Source organism: Haliotis rufescens, unplaced genomic scaffold, assembly GCF_023055435.1.
Source record: "Haliotis rufescens isolate VD_foot unplaced genomic scaffold, xgHalRufe1.0.p SCAF_4, whole genome shotgun sequence".
Taxonomy (NCBI): Eukaryota; Metazoa; Mollusca; class Gastropoda; order Lepetellida; family Haliotidae; genus Haliotis; species Haliotis rufescens.
The window spans coordinates 34,682,865-34,703,120 of NW_025964112.1; the positions used below are offsets into that span (position 1 = coordinate 34,682,865).

Genomic DNA, 20,256 nt, shown 5'->3' on the forward strand with positions numbered 1-20,256 from the left:
TTTGTCAGGGCGCACTCACGATAGCGAATACACATAATGTATCAGTGTCAGATACGTATCAATGTATCAGATACACTGCACGTCATTAAGGCGTGACAACCACAGCTAAATCGCGATAACGCTTGCATCTATACATTTACTTGCCTGTTCATAAAGTAGCTTTAAACAATTTAGAAGAGATTTATAAGTAGGGTCTGTTTAGTCTTGTTTATCCATATCGATAATTCGTTGCTTGAATTCAGCTATGAGTGAGTGAGTGAGTTGTGTTTAGCGCCCTATTTTGGCCCTATTTTACCGCGAATATAATATTTTTAAACAACAGCAGTGATTGGTTATTATCACTACTGTCCATGTGAAAATAATTAGCTCCATGGGTATCTACTTGCCACGGAGTTACATCTGTGTTACCCTGTGGCTCAACTCAAGTGCATAGATAACGGAATAATAGTTAATGTGAAATACAGCAGAAGTTGTCATCACATTAAAAATACATTATCACAAATTAAAAGTGATAACATTTCTTAAATGTTATCAGTAAACGATATTCGGTGAAACACAAGGTAACAACTGATATGGCGCGATATATCTGTCTGTTTTTGTGTTCAGTAATATATCTGTTCATCTTTCTATCATTCTTTATGTATTTACAGCCCGAGCCCCCAAAAGTACAATGTATCTCCAATCAACTTTGATCACGTCATAACTCTCGTCAGTTATTGCTTCCAAACACATCAAGGATATACAGTGTTCCGAAAACCACAATGTTTGATACATCACACTATAAATACAATGGAATGACATGTTGTCACCAAACACTTTTGTCGGAAACAGCGTGAGTGAATGAGTATGGTTTTACGCCGCTTTTAGCAATATTCCAGCAATATCACGGCGGGGGACACAAGAAATAGGCTTCACACATTGTACCCATGTGGAGAATCGAACCCGGGTCTTCGGCGTGGCGAGCGAACGCTTTAACCACTAGGCCCCACCGCCCCTGTCGGAAACAGACGAAAATCGTCAGGCCGACTCGGTTCTAAACATGTCAAGAATTGGTTATGGTCGCACCTGGGAAGACCTGTTGACAACTGTCAAAAACATTCTAGGTGTGGATGAAAGGGTAAATCGATTTAAAAACAATAGACCAGGAACAGATCGGTTTTATAGTTTCTAAAATCGACATCCCCACATTTCTGTGAGAATACCACTTCAGTTAGGGAAGGAGCGGGCAGTGGTAACACCAGAGAAAATTGGCTGGCTTCAAAACTTTGTGGATTACCTTAACCATCAGTGAAAGACCCCACTATCATGCTAGACCCGTCCCGTATATATAACGCTGTGTCCTAGGAGTCCCAGGAGTGGGAAAGTATTATCTGTAAGGGGGACACCTATTGTCTCTCAATTTGGTTCAAGTGACAAAACCCATTATAACAAATACTATTGTAAGCATACATGCATTTATTCCATTTATTCAGGACGCCATGTGAAATACTCGCACAGTGCCGCCATGCATGTTACAAATACTGGAACGGACTATATTATGCAAATTTAAGTAACAGGAACGAGGTCAGAGTTTATTACTTCCTGAACACGAAGAAAACAAACGGTATCACGGTGGAGCAATGATACTTCGGTCACAACAAAAATCATAAAGGTCTACAACTGTTTTTCGGAACGGCTCGACACTAGCCCGACAAGAGTGTTAGGAATAGCCCGACAAGAGTGTTAGGAATAGCCCGACAAGAGTGTTAGGAATAGCCCGACAAGAGCGTTAGGAATAGCCCGACAAGAGTGTTAGGAATAGCCCTAAAAGAGTGTTAGGAATAGCCCGACAAGAGTGTTAGGAATAGCCCGACAAGAGTGTTAGGAATAGCCCTAAAAGAGTGTTAGGAATAGCCCGACAAGAGTGTTAGGAATAACCTAACAAGAGTGTTAGGAATAGCCCAACAAGAATTTCGGAATCGCCCGACAAGAGTGCTAGGAATAGTCCGAAGCGACTGTTCGGCCGAGCCGACAACACTACAAAATCCAAAAAGTTGACGATGTCAAATATCTATCTGCAATAGGTTTGCTGGACGGCATTTACTCGTCTTAACGAGTGATTCTCATTGAAAGTTTCGTTGTATATATTAATTATTGTTTCATGTTATGAGTGAGTGAGTGAGTTGGGTTTCACGCCGCTTTTAACAGTATTCCAGTTATATCACGGCTTGTCAGCTTAATGTTGGAGGAAATCGCGAAGTGATGCAGGTCTCAGACGTTTACCACTTCGGTGAAACCCATGAGCACGGGTATGGTGCAGACCAATCTAGAAACATAATCGGAGCGAACCGGGATTCGAACCCACAATCATAGGTTTCTGGCGTGCCCAAGGGACGCAATTCTGCAGCGCGAATCGCGGCGCCTTACACGACTGGGCCACCCGTGCCCCCTTCATGTTATGAAACACAGCACATATTAGTGGGGAAAAAGAGTTAGCTGTCCGGTAACACCCGGCATCGCTCAATTCTATTCGACGGCACAGTTCATTGTTTAAAATATTTAATACTTGAGATATATTCAATTGAAAATCAAACACGTGATTAAATGAACTGAGAGGGATAGTTTCTTTTGCTCCTCAGTTTATGTTTATTATTGTTTATGTTTAGTAACTTCACTTTGGACCTATGTTAGCGCGAATGAGTACATGTTACTTAGGAAGCCCCAACGCGTACATCATTGAAAGAAAGCCCCTCACATGCTAACGCCAGTGAGAAACCTCAGTGTGACTCCTGACCCCTGACACACACTGAAGTTCATTAAGCACAGGTGGTGTCTCCTCAGGCAAGTGACTTTGTTCGAAATATGCCTCTGTTCACCAAGCTATGAATGGGTACCCAGTAGGATGAGATGTTAATGTGACTGTTAACCTTCAGCATCTCACAGGATGCATACCCCCTAGGGAGCTGAGAATCCAGTGATCTGGGTAATAAAAGTGTAGCGCTTTGAGTATGCATTTATATGGTGTGGCAATGTAGCGCAATATAAATGACCTATTGATTAATTAATTAATTAATTAATTAAACCTTCTAACCCAGACATCAAAGAAACACAAAGAATCAACAAAATGATTCTTCTACGAGGACTCTCGCTCTGTAGTCAAAGTTCTCGTATTTTTTTTATTGTTGGCTATACATTTTGATTCAAGCTCAACTCCTTGAGCTAAACTAAACTGTCCCGAACAATGTCGTAATCATACATTCAAACTGCATATTGTTGTATAATGAACAGAACAGTTCTCTGTAATTTCCATTTGCACCGTTTGTTGACTGGCACACCTAATTGAAAATGTATCCCTATCATAGTTTATTACACGACAGAACGACAAGCACTTACGTTTCATATTAGTAAGGATATTTTTCTTCAAGTTTCCCGTTTCACACACAAGTGATTGGCACCAACACTCACATCCACAGACACTCAGACACACAGGCTACCCCAACCCCAACCCCCATCTATACTCAGGGACACTTGATATACATTTGCCCAGATACGCACGTTTCGTTTTATTTTTGTAATCCGATTTTAGTATTACCCGATCCGACATTTAGGCAATCCCCAGTATTTGTCATGCAAATATCCCTAAATGGTTATTTTAAACTGCAGACTTATTTCATTGTCTTTTCTTTAATCTCACACAAATAGGATATTCATTATTAATGTTGGTACTCAGTACCGCGTATGTCATATTACGCATATCTACTTATTTTTAGATCAGGAATTCCCAGGTCCGCAGTGGGCAGGTTGATGCAAGTCGCGCGAGGACGCTAGCATGTACCCGATACATAAAAGGATAGCGAAAGAATAACGGGATGGGATATTCAACCAGGATTATTCTGATTTCCTGCATCATTCGCTCATATTTATCCATGTGTCCTGAAGACATTGTTGGAAACGATAAGTGTAGAGACAGTCCAGGAACTAAATACCACTGTCAATACCACCCTGACACAGATACAACTACAGATACATGTGCACCTGAAGTGAACTGCAGCGCAGGTAGGATGAACCTTTACCGCAGTAAATGGGGTTTTACGAAATTGTGGACTGTTTATGCCAGTTCTGGTCGAATCCCATTTCTTGGCGCCACAGAGTTCTGTTTTCGCTTTCGATTCTCAACATGTATTATTATGCACATGACTCACCGTGACGTAACAGGAAACGCCTCGCTTTGAATTTGCTTAGGGACCAGTTCAAAAAGCTCAACGTTGGATAATCCATGCAGGTAGCAAAGGTACTGTAAGTCCCCAGTATGGTGACCTCACTTTAGTTGCTGGTGATATATAGCCCAATTTTATCTATTGTAATGTTATGAATTGTCATATTTTATGGTTATGTACTAGTTTTAAACATATGTCTGTGATAATCTAGTTGTTTTACTGTCCTTCGTCGACAGAATTTTATACAGTCTACATATATATTATTATAGTCAAATTTTGTCTCGTCACGATATGGCTGCAATATTGCCGATGTGACGTTAAATATTAACTCACTCACTCACTCAACGTGGGATAAAAAGTTTAATTCCTTAAGTTTTGAAACAAAAACAACAAAAAACACACACACAAAAAACCCACCAAAACACAAAATGAAAACAAACAAACATCATTTGAAAAAAATAAAATAATTTTTTTTGTGTTTTTTTCTGAAAATGTTAAATTCCTTATCCTTAAAAAACACGGTGTCATGACGAATGATATATATTTCTTGACAACTCCTAACAGTATAAGCCTGGCGAAACCTATTGCGTTACAGCTTACATTACCAGTGGCGGTATGAGCTTGCGGGCCAAGTTAACTGCTACGTCTCTCAAGTCGACCTGACAGTGATAACGATCTCGTGGTGAAAATAGGATCGGATTTATTGCTTAGTTTAGTTGATTTTGTCGGTTTGAAAACTTGCAGAGCTGTTAACCCCCTCACCCCAAATTTAAGGAATTAAGGAACTGGGCCCTAACGAGGGCCAGATTGTAAAGCCAAAAGCAGTCAAATTATGAAAGAAAACATCAATACATGGTTCGTGCGTAATGATTTTGAGCAATAAATGAATAATCAATACCGTAATGCAAGCTGTATATATACTAGTATCTATTAGATTTTTCAGTAATATGATTTATCAGTATATGTATGTAGTTGAAAATAAATTTAAGACAAATTTGTATTAATGAGATTATGTTCAGTAATGTAATGTTTGTCTGCCAAACAGGAGTGTCGACGATGATGGTACCATCAATATCTTGATCTGGACTAGAGTATAATAATAATAAGCTCCTAATGGTTATAATTTCAGGGACATACGCAGCTATCAACTCAATCGAGAAACGAGTGACATGCATGCCGTGTTCTCCAGAGATGTTCCAGTCCCATGCCAAACTTTCCACCGCATTTACCCAGCCGAACTGTGACGAAAGAATAACTCCTTGCGGGAAAGGTGAGCTCCAGTGCGGAGCCGCGTCCCCATCACAGAACTATAAGTGTCGTTGTGACAACAGCCTCGGATGGAGACCTAATCCCCTTAAAGGATGTGACTGCTTTCTAAAAGACGCCCCCCTGTGTGTGTGCCAGGAAACGCCCTGCGGACCAGGCGAAGTGTTGGCATCAAGTAAGCGTAATTTGAATATGAATTGGTTTAATGCTGCTTTAAATAGTATTTCAATTATGTCATCCTTGTCAGATTAACATAGTAACAATTGTTCTATTCTTTGTAAAGTGGGAGTACAGGTGGCCTGGTAGTCTATGGCGCCACAATTTGCTGTTGCGTTCCATGGGTACGCCAGAAACCTTTGATTGCGGTTTCGAATTCCGTTTCGACCTGATTATGTTTTTAGGTTTCTCAGCACCTTTCTAGGTGGTAAACGTCACTTCGGGCTTTCCACCCACATTAAGCTGACACGCAGTAATATAACTGGAATACAACTCCCTCACTACCTCACGCTTTGTAAATCACAAATTCCTGTACTCGTTTGGTTTGAGTCCAACCCACGATTCGAACGTTCGCATACAAGGTCAGCGACCTAACTCACTCTGCAGTTTAGATCACATACTTTGTTTACCCCTCTGATAAGTGTAAATTGACACGGTTCCTATGAATAGACCGTGCCTTTCAGAAAGTGGTCAGATGTAACATATTGTATATTTGGAAATAATGTGAAATGAACTCCGAAATGATCGTTTATTACTATTAAAACAATGAGCACGTGTACAGTTCTGAGCGACCAAGGAACATAATCGGAGTAAATCTGGAATTCCAACCCACGATTAAGGGACGCACCTCTGCAAAACAAGTTGTGGTGCATAAGATCAGTTCATTGCCACCCGCGCCACCCATTTTAAATATCATTGAGGTGAGGTGAAATGGGGGTTTAACGTCGCGTCCAAGTTTATTGCACTTATATAGCGACGTGCATGCACGTGTGTGTGTGTGTGTGTGTGTGTGTGTGTGTGTGTGTGTGTGTGTGTATGTGTGCTTGTACTAGACCGGACCGATGCCGATTTATAGTGCTAGCTCACTAAGATACCGTGCCGCAGTTTAACATGAATACCCCACACAGTATACTGACTCCGAGCCGACCAGTCCTTGTTTTAACCACTTAATTCCGAGCGCAAGACAGGGTAACAACAAGTACCATCTTTTAACGTCTTTTGGTATGACGCGGCCGGGGATCGAACTCCGGACCTTCCGCTCTCCGGGCGGACGCTCTAACACTGGACCACGGAGGCGGTCTTAAATATCATTGAGGTGAAAGTATGTAAACTATATTGGAAGCTGTTTGTATACGTGTAAATATAATCAAACTCCATTTTAATATGAGGTACATACCAGACATGTACTTTTATCGATTACGAATCTTATGTAACTGAACCAGCATCAACAAGACAGTTTCGTTATCATCAATTTTACTAATTTACGGGTTTTACTGTATACACCTGGTAAGTACTTAAGCAATATATAAACTGCCAGGCAAAAGAAAGTATACAGCCATGTTTGATGGTGTCTCTAAATGGAACACCCAATAAATGGTTATTCGACGGTGATGTAATTGATTCGGGTATAACCGTTGTGTTTTGGACCTTAAAGGGGAAGTGTACACGCAAAAATCACTTTCTTTCTGTTTCTAAACAAAACGCAATTTTAGAATTAATTAGTATCTGTGTTTGAAAATATACACTCATTTTTTTCACAGTGAAAGTAGGAAGCTCACAATAGTGTGAAAATGATATGCCGTTATGAGGCCTTCGTTTTTCGAGCTAAACAGGCCTGAGTTATCCCCCTTAGATTATGACGTAATTGGTGCCAATTCAACTGGGTCCCTGTCTATTCTCAACGCAAAAGATATCAAGTACCAGTTTGCGGTAAAACAACATGGCCTACGACACACTCCGGCGCAGTGGTGACTCAGCATAACACTATGCTGGCTGGCATCTGAGACGCTAGAATCACACACCTAGAACACCTCTAACAAAGCATGATGACGTCATAATGTTTATCAATTGGCACCAATGACGTCATATTGCAAGGGGCATAAGCCATGGTGTTTTTGTTGTGGAAATAGAACACTTGGTAAATGTGAAAAATATAAATCGTTTTAATGCGAAAAATATGTTAATTAATTGTGATATTTTTATATTTTTGTCTATGACACTTCTAGGTTAACACTTTTAATGTGGAAAAAGTACAAGAAAAATAGGTTAATTTCCATGTGAACTTGCCCTTTAAGGTTACAGGGCTTCGGCGACTGTTTTCAGCCTAGTAAAGTTTCAACAACGTTTTAATGGTCAAATCAACTTTTCAAGTGTATACTTTCATTTGCCCTGCCCGACTGTATATTTCCATACACAATAGTATTTGCTAAAATCGTATCCTGTATTTGATTGTGTACATTACGACTCATATTGGGGTAAAGAAACAAAAATCGATGTTAATGTTCCATGTCAAATAGTATTTGACTACCATTTCTTTTCCTTTATCTGTTTCTTCAATTTTCCAGTTGGTACCTCTCTTTTATCGTTACAGATTTCACTTGTGTGCCAGTATCTACAACAGTTGGGTAAGTACCTTTCTTAGCAGGATATGCCTACCCTCTTCGTGAATAGCTGATGCTATCATTGACTTGCAGTGATCCATTCGTTGATTTTCAACACTATTTGGCCTTTTACACCAAATGTAGCCTGTGTCGGCAGATAATCGAGAGTGATTATTCCCTGGCGTTGACATTTTATATTACAAATTGCAAATTTTGATGCAAATATTTTCTGGATAAAGTTACTATTACCACGTGGAATTTCAACAAAATCCCATTTTAAAAAATGCATTTAGGAGATGAACACACGGTGTATGTAGAGAGCTAGGTTACCTGTATATTTAACCTACATGCCATGATTGAAAAAATACTTTTCAATAAATAGTAGAACCGCCGTGGGTCAGGCTTCAAATCAACTGTTTCACTCAACGGTGGTAATTGCGATTTGAACCCGGATCGACCGATCGTGATACAATTTTAAAACTTATCCTATCTCACACTTATCTCTTTCGATCCTGAGTGTCTTAAATAAAGGTTTCCAGCTGCTAAGGGTTATTCACCAGTACATACCTATGGCCACCTCCCAAACCTGGGTAATGCGCGCTTTGCATGCTGGTTGGCCTACATGCGCCTATCAATGTCTTTCCCAGTCAATTCATTCTCTTTCAAAGTGCCACACAGATGTGACGTATTGTTATTTATAAGGAATCCATTGGTTTTTGCCTTGGTTACGTGTCGATTACCAAGTTCAAACAATATGGTAACCCAGGAATCTGTACGTAATAGAACCAACAAACAACCAACAGGTGGTATTCAATCAACAAATGTGTCATAAAATTATCTAGGTTTACAAATCAATACTAATTACTGCACGGCAATTACAATGACAGCACACAATAGAGCGGTAGCACACTATTCAATGATGGCAGTGGTCAGTATCAAATACAAAAATACAGTGGTGATAGCAAAAGTCAGTGATAATAAGATATATTCACCCAACGGCGTCAGTGGTCAGGCTTCCGATATGTGTGAGGCAGGAATCAGGGATGATGAGCGATCGTCACATGAAAGATGGTTTCGAAGCAATTCAATGCGTTAGAGACGAAGTGGTAAAGAGATGAAAATGCTATTGTCCCACAAAATATACAGTCTATCAAGCTACTGGAAGTTTCTATACCATGCCCTCATCGGTCTAGCAGCATTAAAACATTACAGAGCATTCCATATGTTTCCGTAACATACTTTCACCGTTTACGCACAAAACTAACATCTAAATATAGATGAACCGACGAACCTCCCACTCTCGGCACACCGCGAAACGTCGGACCTCCGAACCTCGAACCTCTGAACACCTCCAAGGATCAGGGACATACGAAAGACTGATGCTCTCCTTTGAAGTTCACCTACGAGTCGTTATTCATCTTATGAATCAGGGAATCGTTCACCTCCTCATCATGTTTCACGAAGTGACTACTCGGATTCATCAGACTTTGGAAAAATCTTGCATCCGAGGTGGTGTGCCCCTCATCCAAGACAAAACGACAGCTACCGTAGACCTCCTAGCTCTCCACGTGGGATCTATCACCACACTTCGTAGATGTGGTGTTTTGCAACGTTGCCCATGGGATGACCAATAAAAAAACTGGCTATACCAACTGCCATGGTATACACCCTCTCTTTTCACAGGGCGCATACATGAGGTTGCACATGAGGTTCAGAGAGACGCTTCCCTACAAGTCACTGTTGACTTACTCTGAATCAACTGGAAGACCAGAGAAAAGACCGTAAATGCTATAAACAGTCAGCCTCTTTTCGTGGCCACGCCCGAGGACACCAAAGTCAATGAGGTGGGAAATCAAGTGGACGCAACGTCACCTTTGCAGGAACCAAAGGAAACACCGATTCTCCCACATTCGGGAACCACTACCTATAAGTGACTCATTACGCCAGCGAAACGACTGGATTCTTCTGCCTCCAGAAGTTTCGATAATCTCTGATCCGGTAGGCGGAAGACAAGGCACAGTTGCTTTAAATTGGACCATCCTAGACGACCTATGTGTGTCTCGACTTTTTTACGAACAGATTATTCTCTACCCCACGTGACGACACCCCAAACAAGGTACAAGCATTGTCTACATCTTTATCCAGCCAAACAGCATCTTTTTGTTTGTTTGTTGTTTAACGTCGCACTCAGCAATATTCCTACTATATGACGGCGGTCTGTAAATAATTGAGTCTGGACCAGTCAGTCCAGTGATTGCCATCATGAGCATCAATCCACACAATTGGGACCGATGACATTCATCAAGGAAGTCAGCGAGCCTGACCTCCCGATCCCGTTAGTTGCCTCTAATGACAAGCATGGGTTGCAGAAGATCTTCACGGGTTTATATGAAGGAAAGATGCTGCCGTATATGTTTATACCTCCTTTTAGTCGCCGGTATATGGCGACGTTAAATATTACACGTGGAGTTGTCTTGACACTAAAGCAAACACATTTTCAGGACGCTATGGCTTAGGAAGTGGCAACTATGATTCTTTATTCTATAGTCCACCCCGTGTGCTGATGGATAGAGTCTGCCCAGAGAGCAGAATCCGGGATTCCGGGGTCAGCGAGCCTGACCACCCGATGGCGTTAGTCACCTCTTACGACAACATAGTTGCCTGTTTCGGCAAGCATGGGTTGCAGAAGACATATTATACCCCGCATCTTCACGGGTCTCCAACAGCTTCTAGCCCTCATAGACGCCATAATCACGTTGCTTGTGAAGAAGGCAGTAGAGTGTCTGGGCACACAACCGATAAGATCAGGTTTCTACGCACCTATATTTCAGGCTCCAAAGAAAAACAGCCCTCAACTTCGTCACATTTTCAATATGAAAACATTCAACAAACTATACCTAGAGACACCTTCACACTTTCGCATGACATCAATTGCTCCACTATGAACGATTCTTCATTCCGGCGACTTCATGATCAGCCTTGTTCTACTCGTTCTTACACGTCCCTTTCATTCCAGAGCACCGCCATTTTCCCCTGTTTGCGTTCCTTGGCTAACACTACCAATGGCGAGTTCTCCCATTTGGATTTTCTTCGCCCTCGCCCCCCCCCCCCCCCCCCCCCCCCCGATGGGTTTGTGCACATTTAAGGCCTGGTCTTCGAAACCTATATGTACGACTGCATCCAAGCCAACGAGGATTCGAACACTCTTCTTCGACACCTCGATTTCACACGTCCACTTCACCATCATCATCAACACCAAAAAATTAGAAACGATTCGCACACAACCTCTCCAGTTCATCAAAGCCCTCTTCGACACAATCCTGGGCAAGATGTTTGTACCCCAGGATCGTTGGGAGAAAATCCAACGCCTTGTCCATCGGTACTCAAACTGCCACTCTCTTTACGTCAATGGCAACAACTTCTTGGCCTCCTAACGTCAGCAGAAGGCCTGACAAAGAGGGGTCAACTTCACTGACATCCATACAGTGCTTCCTCAAGCCCTTCCTGCAGGACGACGATTGTCAGGTTCTAATTTCTCTTCCGAAGTCATATAATAAAAGTTTAATAATTTGGAAATTGTATAATAAATGTATATTTATGTATTAATCCTATCTCACACGTAAAATGCCCAATTCCTCAGTCAAAACACTCTATAGAGAGAATGAGAAACCACATTATGTCAACTTGGGAATCGACAAGCAACAAAGACAAAAGACAACAATGGATTCCTCATTAATAACAAAACGTCACCACTGTGTGGCGATTTGAAAGAGAATAAGTTGACTTGGATAGACACGTGACTCATGTAAGTCATCCAGCATGCAATGCGAGCATGACCCAAATCTGGGAGGTGACCATGGCGATGTGAGATATGTACCGATGAATTAACTTTAGAAGCTGAAAACCTTTCTTTCAGACACGTTTCCACTCAGGATCGAAAGAAAAAAGAGAAATGCATGGTGTGAGATATGATAAGTATATATTTAAACAATATATTATACAATTGCCAATTAATGTTAAATCGGTAGCCTCACACTAGTAATGGTTGCTATATGATGAATGGTATAATATATGCCTGTCTCCTCCAGGACCTTCCCGCCTTGTGTGTCAGGAATAAACCCAAAACCAGTAATCACCTCAAAACCAGGAAGCACGGTTGCACCCATCATACTGGGGGTGCTGTTGGGCATCGCTATGCTTGTCATCATTGCATTGGTCATACTACGTAAGTGACGTTGAAAAGATCGCAATATATGAGCGTTTTCTTTTATTTTTTAATGCAAAATGAGTACACCTGTAAACTGAATACAGTGTGCATGAAAATAGTAACAGCTGTTTTACTTGTATTTTCTCTAAAGATCAATACCCTCTTTTCGTTTCAATGAGTCAGCATATACTCGTATTCCAAGAAGATAACAATATGGACTTTCTTTCATATTTGTGGGTGTTATTGGGTATTTGATGCCCGGACATTTATTTTGCAATTTAAATTTTCCACCTTCAAATATTCAATAACACCATCAAGTCTGAAAGTGCATAATGCTTATGGAGATTTGTAATTCAAAGCTGTTTTTTCTTTGTTCGTGTGCTCGGCTATCTGTACGACACACATGGTGTCACGCTGGAATACTATGACGTCATATGCTTCTTTGACAATTGAACCCAACATGTTAGCAGAATGCTTTGAAAAAATCGGTACCCCAACTTATCTTAATATTGATGTGATGGAAAGTAATCGAATGCAATATATGATGGATGGAGTAATTAGTTCGTGATGTGGAAAGCCATTTTTGTATAAATGCAGGATATACTTATGAGGTGCTTGGTGCTTCAAATTCCCTGTGACAACGTGTTCCCGACGAACAGATTGAGATAGTCTCTCATTCTTTTCAGAATAACAGTTTTGATAAATTGCAACACTAGAGTATCTAAATTACATCTTCATAATCGTTGTACTAATGCCAAAGCTATCCGCCCATATCGTGGTATTAAAACATACAATTGATTGGTTTTTAGCAGTTAGCGAATGTATGATGTCGAAATTGTAATCGAAAATCGAAACCCTTCCATTGTAATTTCAGTAAAACGAAGAGAGACCAAGTTGAAAGTGGTAACATCCAAAGGTTGGTGTGTGAGATGTGGAATATTTAGTGTGAATGTGAGGTGAAGGATATGTCTGTCACTGAGGATAATCATCTCCGTGACAACGCCTAAAATAATACCTTGAATCATTAATATAAAGGGCGGTCGGGTAGCCTAGTGGTTAAAGCGACGTGGGTACAATGTGTGAAGCCCATTTCTAGTGTCCCCCGCCGTGATATTGCTGGAATATTGCTAAAAACGGCGTAAAACCAACACTCACTCACTCATTAAAATAATGTCCCCCAACATCCGTCTCCCCTCTGTAGTTAATTATTCAAAATTTAACCGCCCAAAAAATTCAAAATATGACGACCCCCATTTCCTTACAATCTCTCGATCCGCCTTGGTGAAGACCCTAGAACTGTGCCAGATGGCTAGCATTATTTGTCAATGGCGTTTTTATCAAAATGTTACCTAAAATAAATGAAAAATTGTTTAATGAATATAAGAATCAAAGTTTCTAAGAACCTGCAACATGGATATGATGTGAAGCAACACAATGGGAATTAGATTTCTTTATCTCATATATAAGGAAATGTTAAAAAAAAAAATAAATGTTTTTTTTAAATCCCTTTTCTCTAAGTCGTATGGGTTCGAATAACGGTTCGCCCCAATTATGTCAAAACAAACTCACTCACTCACTCACTCACTCACTCACTTCCGGTGTTTGATGACTTAAGATTTCACAACACTTAACTGCCAGGCCACTTGTTTCCATTGTCCTTTTTTGTCCCAGTTTTATGACGGAAGCTTCTCATTTCAGTAGTAGCAGAGGCTCCCAGCGCGGAAAAGCGCGGAAAACAACTGTACAACAAAATAAAAACTGTTTTCATTGAAAGTGTTGATCCGAAGCCCCTCCTTCTACGGATAGACTTTGGCTCGTACAATGATGTAAGTACGTGTTGTGTCATGGTGTCATTAGTTTGGTATTTACTCGATGTTTAAGGTTCCTTCATTTTCGTCATAGGTATATTCTCTCTCTCGTTACCTTACTACTAAGTGTGAAGCACTGAGAAATATATCTCCAGGGCCAGCATTTCGACAAACCCACACTAACCCCTGGATCCATTCCCGTGGTTCTCGCCATCTCAAATTACCCGCTCTTGATTTTCATTAACATTTTACCGAGCAATAAAACATCGAGAGGAGGAAAAAGAAGGGAAAGGGAGGTAACTCGTATTGCCTAGAAACCAAAGCCACCGCCAGTTTTAATTGACATGAAAACATCCTTGGCATCAAAATGATTATTGAGGGCTTTCTCTTGCGTGTCAGTCAGTTTTTTATGTTGAATTTCTCGCAAACTCCATCGTAATCAATGGGCCTGGCCGCTGTGTTGTTGATATCGCCAACCCAACCTTGAGTCTGGTTTGTAACTCGCATTCTGATTGGTACGTTAGACCTAGTAGCGTAGCCAATCAAATTGGCAAATTGAAAGGGCGGGTAATTTGCGACTGTGAGAACCACGGGAATGGGTCGAGGGGGTAGTGTAGATTTCCAGAAATGCAGGCCCTGGAGATGTGAAAAATCAGACCTTTGTTCAGACGGAGCATTAATTTAACTCGATATCAGAAAACGTCTCGATGACATGCCGAAACAAGTTCCATAGGGCATAAAATCATTTAAAATATGTGATGGTACCAGGTGTCCCTTAAACAAAGTAGATGGTTTGGTACAAATTAGTCAGTATGCAGACGACACACAATTATTCTTAAACGGAGAGTCTGAAAGCCTGTATGCAGCAATAAATATTCTTGATTGTTTCTTCAAAATGTCTGGACTTAAAATAAATATTGATAAAACAAAAGCCATATGGATCGGGTCGAAAGCAGGGAGCTCAACAAATATTTGTGAAGACTTAAAATTAGACTTGCATGTAGGCAATTTTGAAGTGTTAGGAATTATTCTCAACACCCATTTGCAAGATCTATGGGTTATCAATACACGAAAAAGACTTGAAACAATAAATAGGTTATTGGCAAACTGGAGAAGAAGAAACTTGACTCTTATAGGTAAAATTACTGTTATCAAGTCATTGGCTCTCTCAACTCTTGTCCATATTTTTATGGCACTGCCAAACCCCCCAAAAGATTTTATTACAAACTTAAATAAAATTTTGTTAATTTTTTTTTATGGAATAATAAACCAGATAAAATTAAAAGGCAAAATCTGAAAAAAAAATTATGCTGATGGTGGGCTTAGAATGGTGGACATTAAAATATTTATAAAATCACAAAAATTATCTACATTAAGAAAGTATTTAAAAAAGAGTACATATGATAATCCCTCAGTTTTTTCTTTCTCTGATATGATACATTTAGGAGTCAATGCTGATAAATATTTATGTGTGAAAAACCCTTTTTGGAGAGATGTTTAAATGTTTGAGGAAATTACGGCAGAAAATTTACAACAAATTCAGAAAGGATTTCCGAAATTCTATCACAGCCCCTATGGCTAAATCACCAATTTAAACATGAAAACTACATAATTAAAAATTGGTTTAAAAAGGGTATAATGACAATTAAGGACTTATGTAATGAGAATGGATTTTTGCCATTTGAAATATTCAAAGAACGTTATGATATACAGGGTACAATACTAGATTATAATAAGGTTAAACTTAGTATACCTAAAGAATGGAGAGACACTGTCAATCATTATATCAAAATACCAATATATGACTTAAATCTTAGTCCACAATTGAGGGATATATTTATACCCGTTGAAGGATCTAGGTACTTTTATGATAGACTAATTACAATATCAAAACCACCCTTAGTAAATGGAAAATGGCAATCTCTTTTTGACAATGATATTCAATGGAAAGAAGTTTATTCAAATTCAGAAAATGTACTAAAGATACTAAATTGATTGACTTTCTGTTTAAGTTTATCCATTGAATAATTTACACCAAAAAGGAATTATTAAAAATGAAACTAGTTGATAATGATATTTGCTCCTTTTGTGACTTAAATGGCGAAAACCTTATACATGTATATTGGGAATGTGAATATGTTAAACACTTTTGGAGCAAACTGGAAACCTTTTTAAACCTTGACATAAATACTAGGATCTCACTTACCAAATACTCAGTTATTTTTGGATTCGACAAAAATAAACTTATACTTAATCATATTATAATATCCAGTAAAAGATATATATATATATATATATATATATATATATATATCAAGTATTAAGGGTGAGAAACCAATTTTTGATAATTTTAGGAAAATACTAAAAGAGTCAGCGATGATTGAAAAATTCATTGCCACAAAAAACAATGGTCTATTACAATTTGAACGAAAATGGGGAAAAATCCTGCACAAATTAAAATAATAATCATGCCCTGTACAATAAGGCTATAGATCAGTTACGCCTCAAATAGCAATACTATCATAATTGCTTTAGTTATATCTTACTATGACTTTTCATGCTCTTCTTGAGGCATATCATGTGTATGTATGTATGTATGTATGTATGTATGTATGTATGTATGTATGTATGTATGTATGTATGTATGTGTGTGTGTGTGTGTGTGTGTGTGTGTGTGTGTTTTGTGTGTGTGTTTTGTGTGTGTGTGTGTGTGTGTGTGTTTGTGTGTGTGTGTGTGTGTGTGTGTGTTTCAGTTATGCATGCTATGTTTATATCACAAGAAATGTACATCCATGTAACGTATTTTCACTACAATTGATTACACCTACTGTGTAACCTCTGAACCTGATGTACAACCCTTTGAAAGGAAAAAAAATGTCAAAAAAATGTCAAAAAAAGTAGATGGTTTGAGGAGTTAATAGATTGTGTTAAAGATATAAGCGAGTGATTTGAAGATAACGAAGTAAGGTGATGTCCAACTTCGACATACATGTATACTTGGGGTCGAGAATTACATACACTTCCAGTATCTGTCGTTAGATTGATTTCATGTCTTTCCAGGAGCGATTGCGTGGGAATATCGACAGACACGGCCGAGAAGACGGAGCCGCTGAGCTTCTCCAGACAGTGGAGAGACAGTTTCCCACCGACTGGTTCGAGATGCTAACGAAAGCCCTCCGTCATCCAGACATTGGTCTATCGCACACTGCAGATGAAATGGATGAAATCAGAGACAAACTATCAAGTAAGGAAAAACCACATCCTAATCGATTTAACTATCCTATCCTGAAGCTATGTCTGTTCAAGTCGACTTAAGTTTAATATGTTTTATAATACACAAAGCGACTTCCTAATCATATCTCGAGGTCATTTTGTGCCACCAAATGTTCCCCATATATATATCATGCGACATAAAAAGCGACTGAAATGGATACCGGATGGTCAAAATGTCGGATGAATATCACTGGTACTGGAATGGATGATCATCTTGAGATTCTGTTCTCTGGACTGTCTGGCATCGACCGACACTTTGTGTTATCCAGTGTAGTGTAATATCATCCTGCTTGGTATTTAAAAAAACCCTTTTCTCTCTTTTGTTGTGATGTAATTTCTTTTGAACATGTCAGCCCAATCAACTTTCGTTTCTTACGAAAACATTGTCAAGTAATACGTATTGGTACCATGGTGTTGTATTTCGCATATTTCTAAGTTCGGCTAACTCGTATGCTATGGAATGGCGTCAATCACGCATGACGAGATCGGTGCAACTGGGTTAAAATAGGTCTTCAGCAACCCATGCTTGCCGTAAAAAGGCGACTATGCTTGTCGTAAGATGCGACTAACGGAATCGGGTGGTCAGACTCGCTGACCTGGTTGATGCATGTCATCGTGTCCCAATTACGTGGATCGATGCTCATGATGTCAATCACTGGATTGTCTGGTTCATACTCGATTAAAAAAACACACAAACAATCAAACATAAGGAACTTTGTCAAATTCTGTACAAATAATGCTATTAAATATTTTGGTTACAACGGCTGAAACACCCGTCTCGGGAAGAGTATATTAATTAGTTCCCAAAGTTCACTGGCTAGGAGGGCTTGTTAACAAAACAATGTTGCACACCCTCATCATATTTTACTTTATTCTCTTGCAGAAGAAACAGTCGAATTACAAAGCAGTGGAGAACAGGTAAGATTTGTTGGCCTAGAATCTCTTAACGAATTCTGACTTTAAACAGGCATTGGCTGTTACACATAATCTCATCATAAATACATCCTACGTGCATACACGGCCGTTGTGCCCTTTAGTGACATCGTTGACTGTGTTCCTCTGTATCTAGAGACGCGTGGTTATCTGGATTTCTCGTAGGTTGCAATTGGATGACACATAGCACAGCAGTCATTGGTCCTCGGTATCGAATTCTAGTCAAATAACGGACTACGTGAATTTTAATTGTGAAGTGAAATCGCTCTGTCAAAACAAACATTAGGAGAGTAGTTTGTTGTAGCTTTTACCACGCAAAACAAACTTTCGAGGTGTAGACATCTATCATTATTTCAGTTCGTATTTAAGGAAGCCATGCATGCGCATCTATAACCGGATATGTTCCAGATTTATACCACATTTTTGGGCCGCTGCCTGTTAGCTAAAAGCACTAAGATAGCTGCGCGAACCAACCATGGAACCAATTTAGAGATATCGGCGATAACAGGTTGGCCCGCTTGTAAGCATGCGAAAGGCAAAGCTTCGTTGTCATGTAGGTTGTTGTTTAATACATTTTTTTCCACAGTACACCATATATACCATTATTTTTGCTGAACATGCGACGTTAATCTCATTAACTGTGATAAAGTACCCTGATGTGCTTGGGTGAACAAGAAGTTTTGTCAGTAAATGTCATCATGTCAAGTTCAAGTATCGTTGAAATTTTGTTCTGACTTCAGGTCCCAGCTTCTGAGAGTCGACCGCTTGAAAAAGAACCTTTAGTGCCAACAGCTCCTCCCGGCCAGGAAACCTCCGCAGTCTAGCCTCTACATCGTGCATGTGTGTGTGTGTGTGTGTGTTTGTGTTTGTGATTGGGGGCACCGTTCGTCTTCACTTATTATTATTATGAATATAGTTTTGAACTGTATCTCATTTTTAGTGCTATATTTTCTCGTAATATTTTATTATTTCTTATGTAATATTGGCTCCCACAGAAGATGTCGCCTACCCTATCACCAACTGGGTTAGCGTGGGGTCGATATGATAAAGTATGGAACGAGTGATGTTTTAGACTTCGCTAAGTGAAAAAAAAAGAAAGAACTAATAACCGGATAATGTGATGTAGGACTATATGAAGTCGTTATAATTCGAAAATATAATTTATATTTTTTAGGTCAAACATAGGACGTTGCCCCTTCCACGTACTGGCATTTTGTACCTTATTTCTACCGTGTACCTTACTGTTGTAGCTTTATGCCCACATGCATTTTGGAAGATGAATATATATAACCTTTGTTTTAGCATTTCAGTCTTCTTAAGCAACAAAGTTTTATGGAGATGTTATACTGTAGCTCTTGTATTCAACCTCTCACACAAACAGGTGGACAAACTGCTAATTTACAATGTTGCATTTGATTACAAATATTGTCTTTAAGATTGAACAATGGGCGGAGGCAATAGATGACTGCATTTTCTGTTGTATGTCTTTAACGTCGGCGGCATTAAAACAACAAAATGTCATTCTGATTTAAATTTTTCTGAATGTTCAGTTATTAATGTCTATGGAGAATTGACGATTACTGACCTCACATGCCTTATGTATGATGTCAACACGTGACTTGCTTATTTAAAAAAAGTTACTCCCGAGTCTTCAGCTTCAGTCAAATTTGATTAAAGACATGGTGAACTAAACATATGTTAGGTGATGTGGGACATTTTGCATGGCTGGGTGATGTTTGTTGTTTAACGTCGGGCTCTCCGCAATATTCAAGTTACATGACAGCGGCCTGAAAATAATCGAGTCTGGACCAGACATTCCAGTGATTGACATCATGAGCATCCACCTACGCAATTGGGATATGACATGCACCAAGTCACCGAGCCTGACCACTCAAACCCGTCAGTTGCCCCTTACGCCAATCATGGGTTGCTTAAGACCAATTCCAACCCGGATCTTCAAGTGTCGATTGGCGGAT

At 39.6% G+C, this 20,256-nt stretch overlaps 1 protein-coding gene across 3 annotated transcripts; it reads left to right on the plus strand.

The window, feature by feature from the left end:
* Positions 1-3,624: 3,624 nt before the first annotated feature.
* On the plus strand, positions 3,625-19,801 carry LOC124149861. 3 transcript variants are annotated; one of them, XM_046521681.2, is made up of 9 exons: positions 3,625-4,035; positions 5,326-5,637; positions 8,050-8,083; positions 12,148-12,284; positions 13,141-13,182; positions 13,965-14,092; positions 17,135-17,318; positions 18,231-18,265; positions 19,021-19,801. In XM_046521681.2, exons 1-9 carry the CDS (start codon positions 3,849-3,851, stop codon positions 19,102-19,104), a joined length of 1,143 nt encoding a protein of 380 aa, XP_046377637.2. In that variant the 5' UTR covers positions 3,625-3,848; the 3' UTR covers positions 19,105-19,801. The 3 variants fall into 3 exon arrangements, with proteins under 3 accessions (XP_046377637.2, XP_048238037.1, XP_046377639.2); XM_046521683.2 differs by lacking the exon at positions 3,625-4,035 and adding an exon at positions 4,042-4,270; XM_048382080.1 differs by lacking the exon at positions 13,141-13,182.
* The last annotated feature ends 455 nt before the right edge of the window (positions 19,802-20,256 follow it).

Bases quoted from the DNA above. Each gene is read 5' to 3' on its own strand.
- LOC124149861 (XM_046521681.2), top strand. From the start codon at position 3,849: ATGGGATATTCAACCAGGATTATTCTGATTTCCTGCATCATTCGCTCA. The intron at 13,183-13,964 runs GTTGGTGTGTGA...TTCTCATTTCAG, and splicing joins GAAAGTGGTAACATCCAAAG to TAGTAGCAGAGGCTCCCAGC. The intron at 14,093-17,134 runs GTAAGTACGTGT...ATGTCTTTCCAG, and splicing joins ACTTTGGCTCGTACAATGAT to GAGCGATTGCGTGGGAATAT.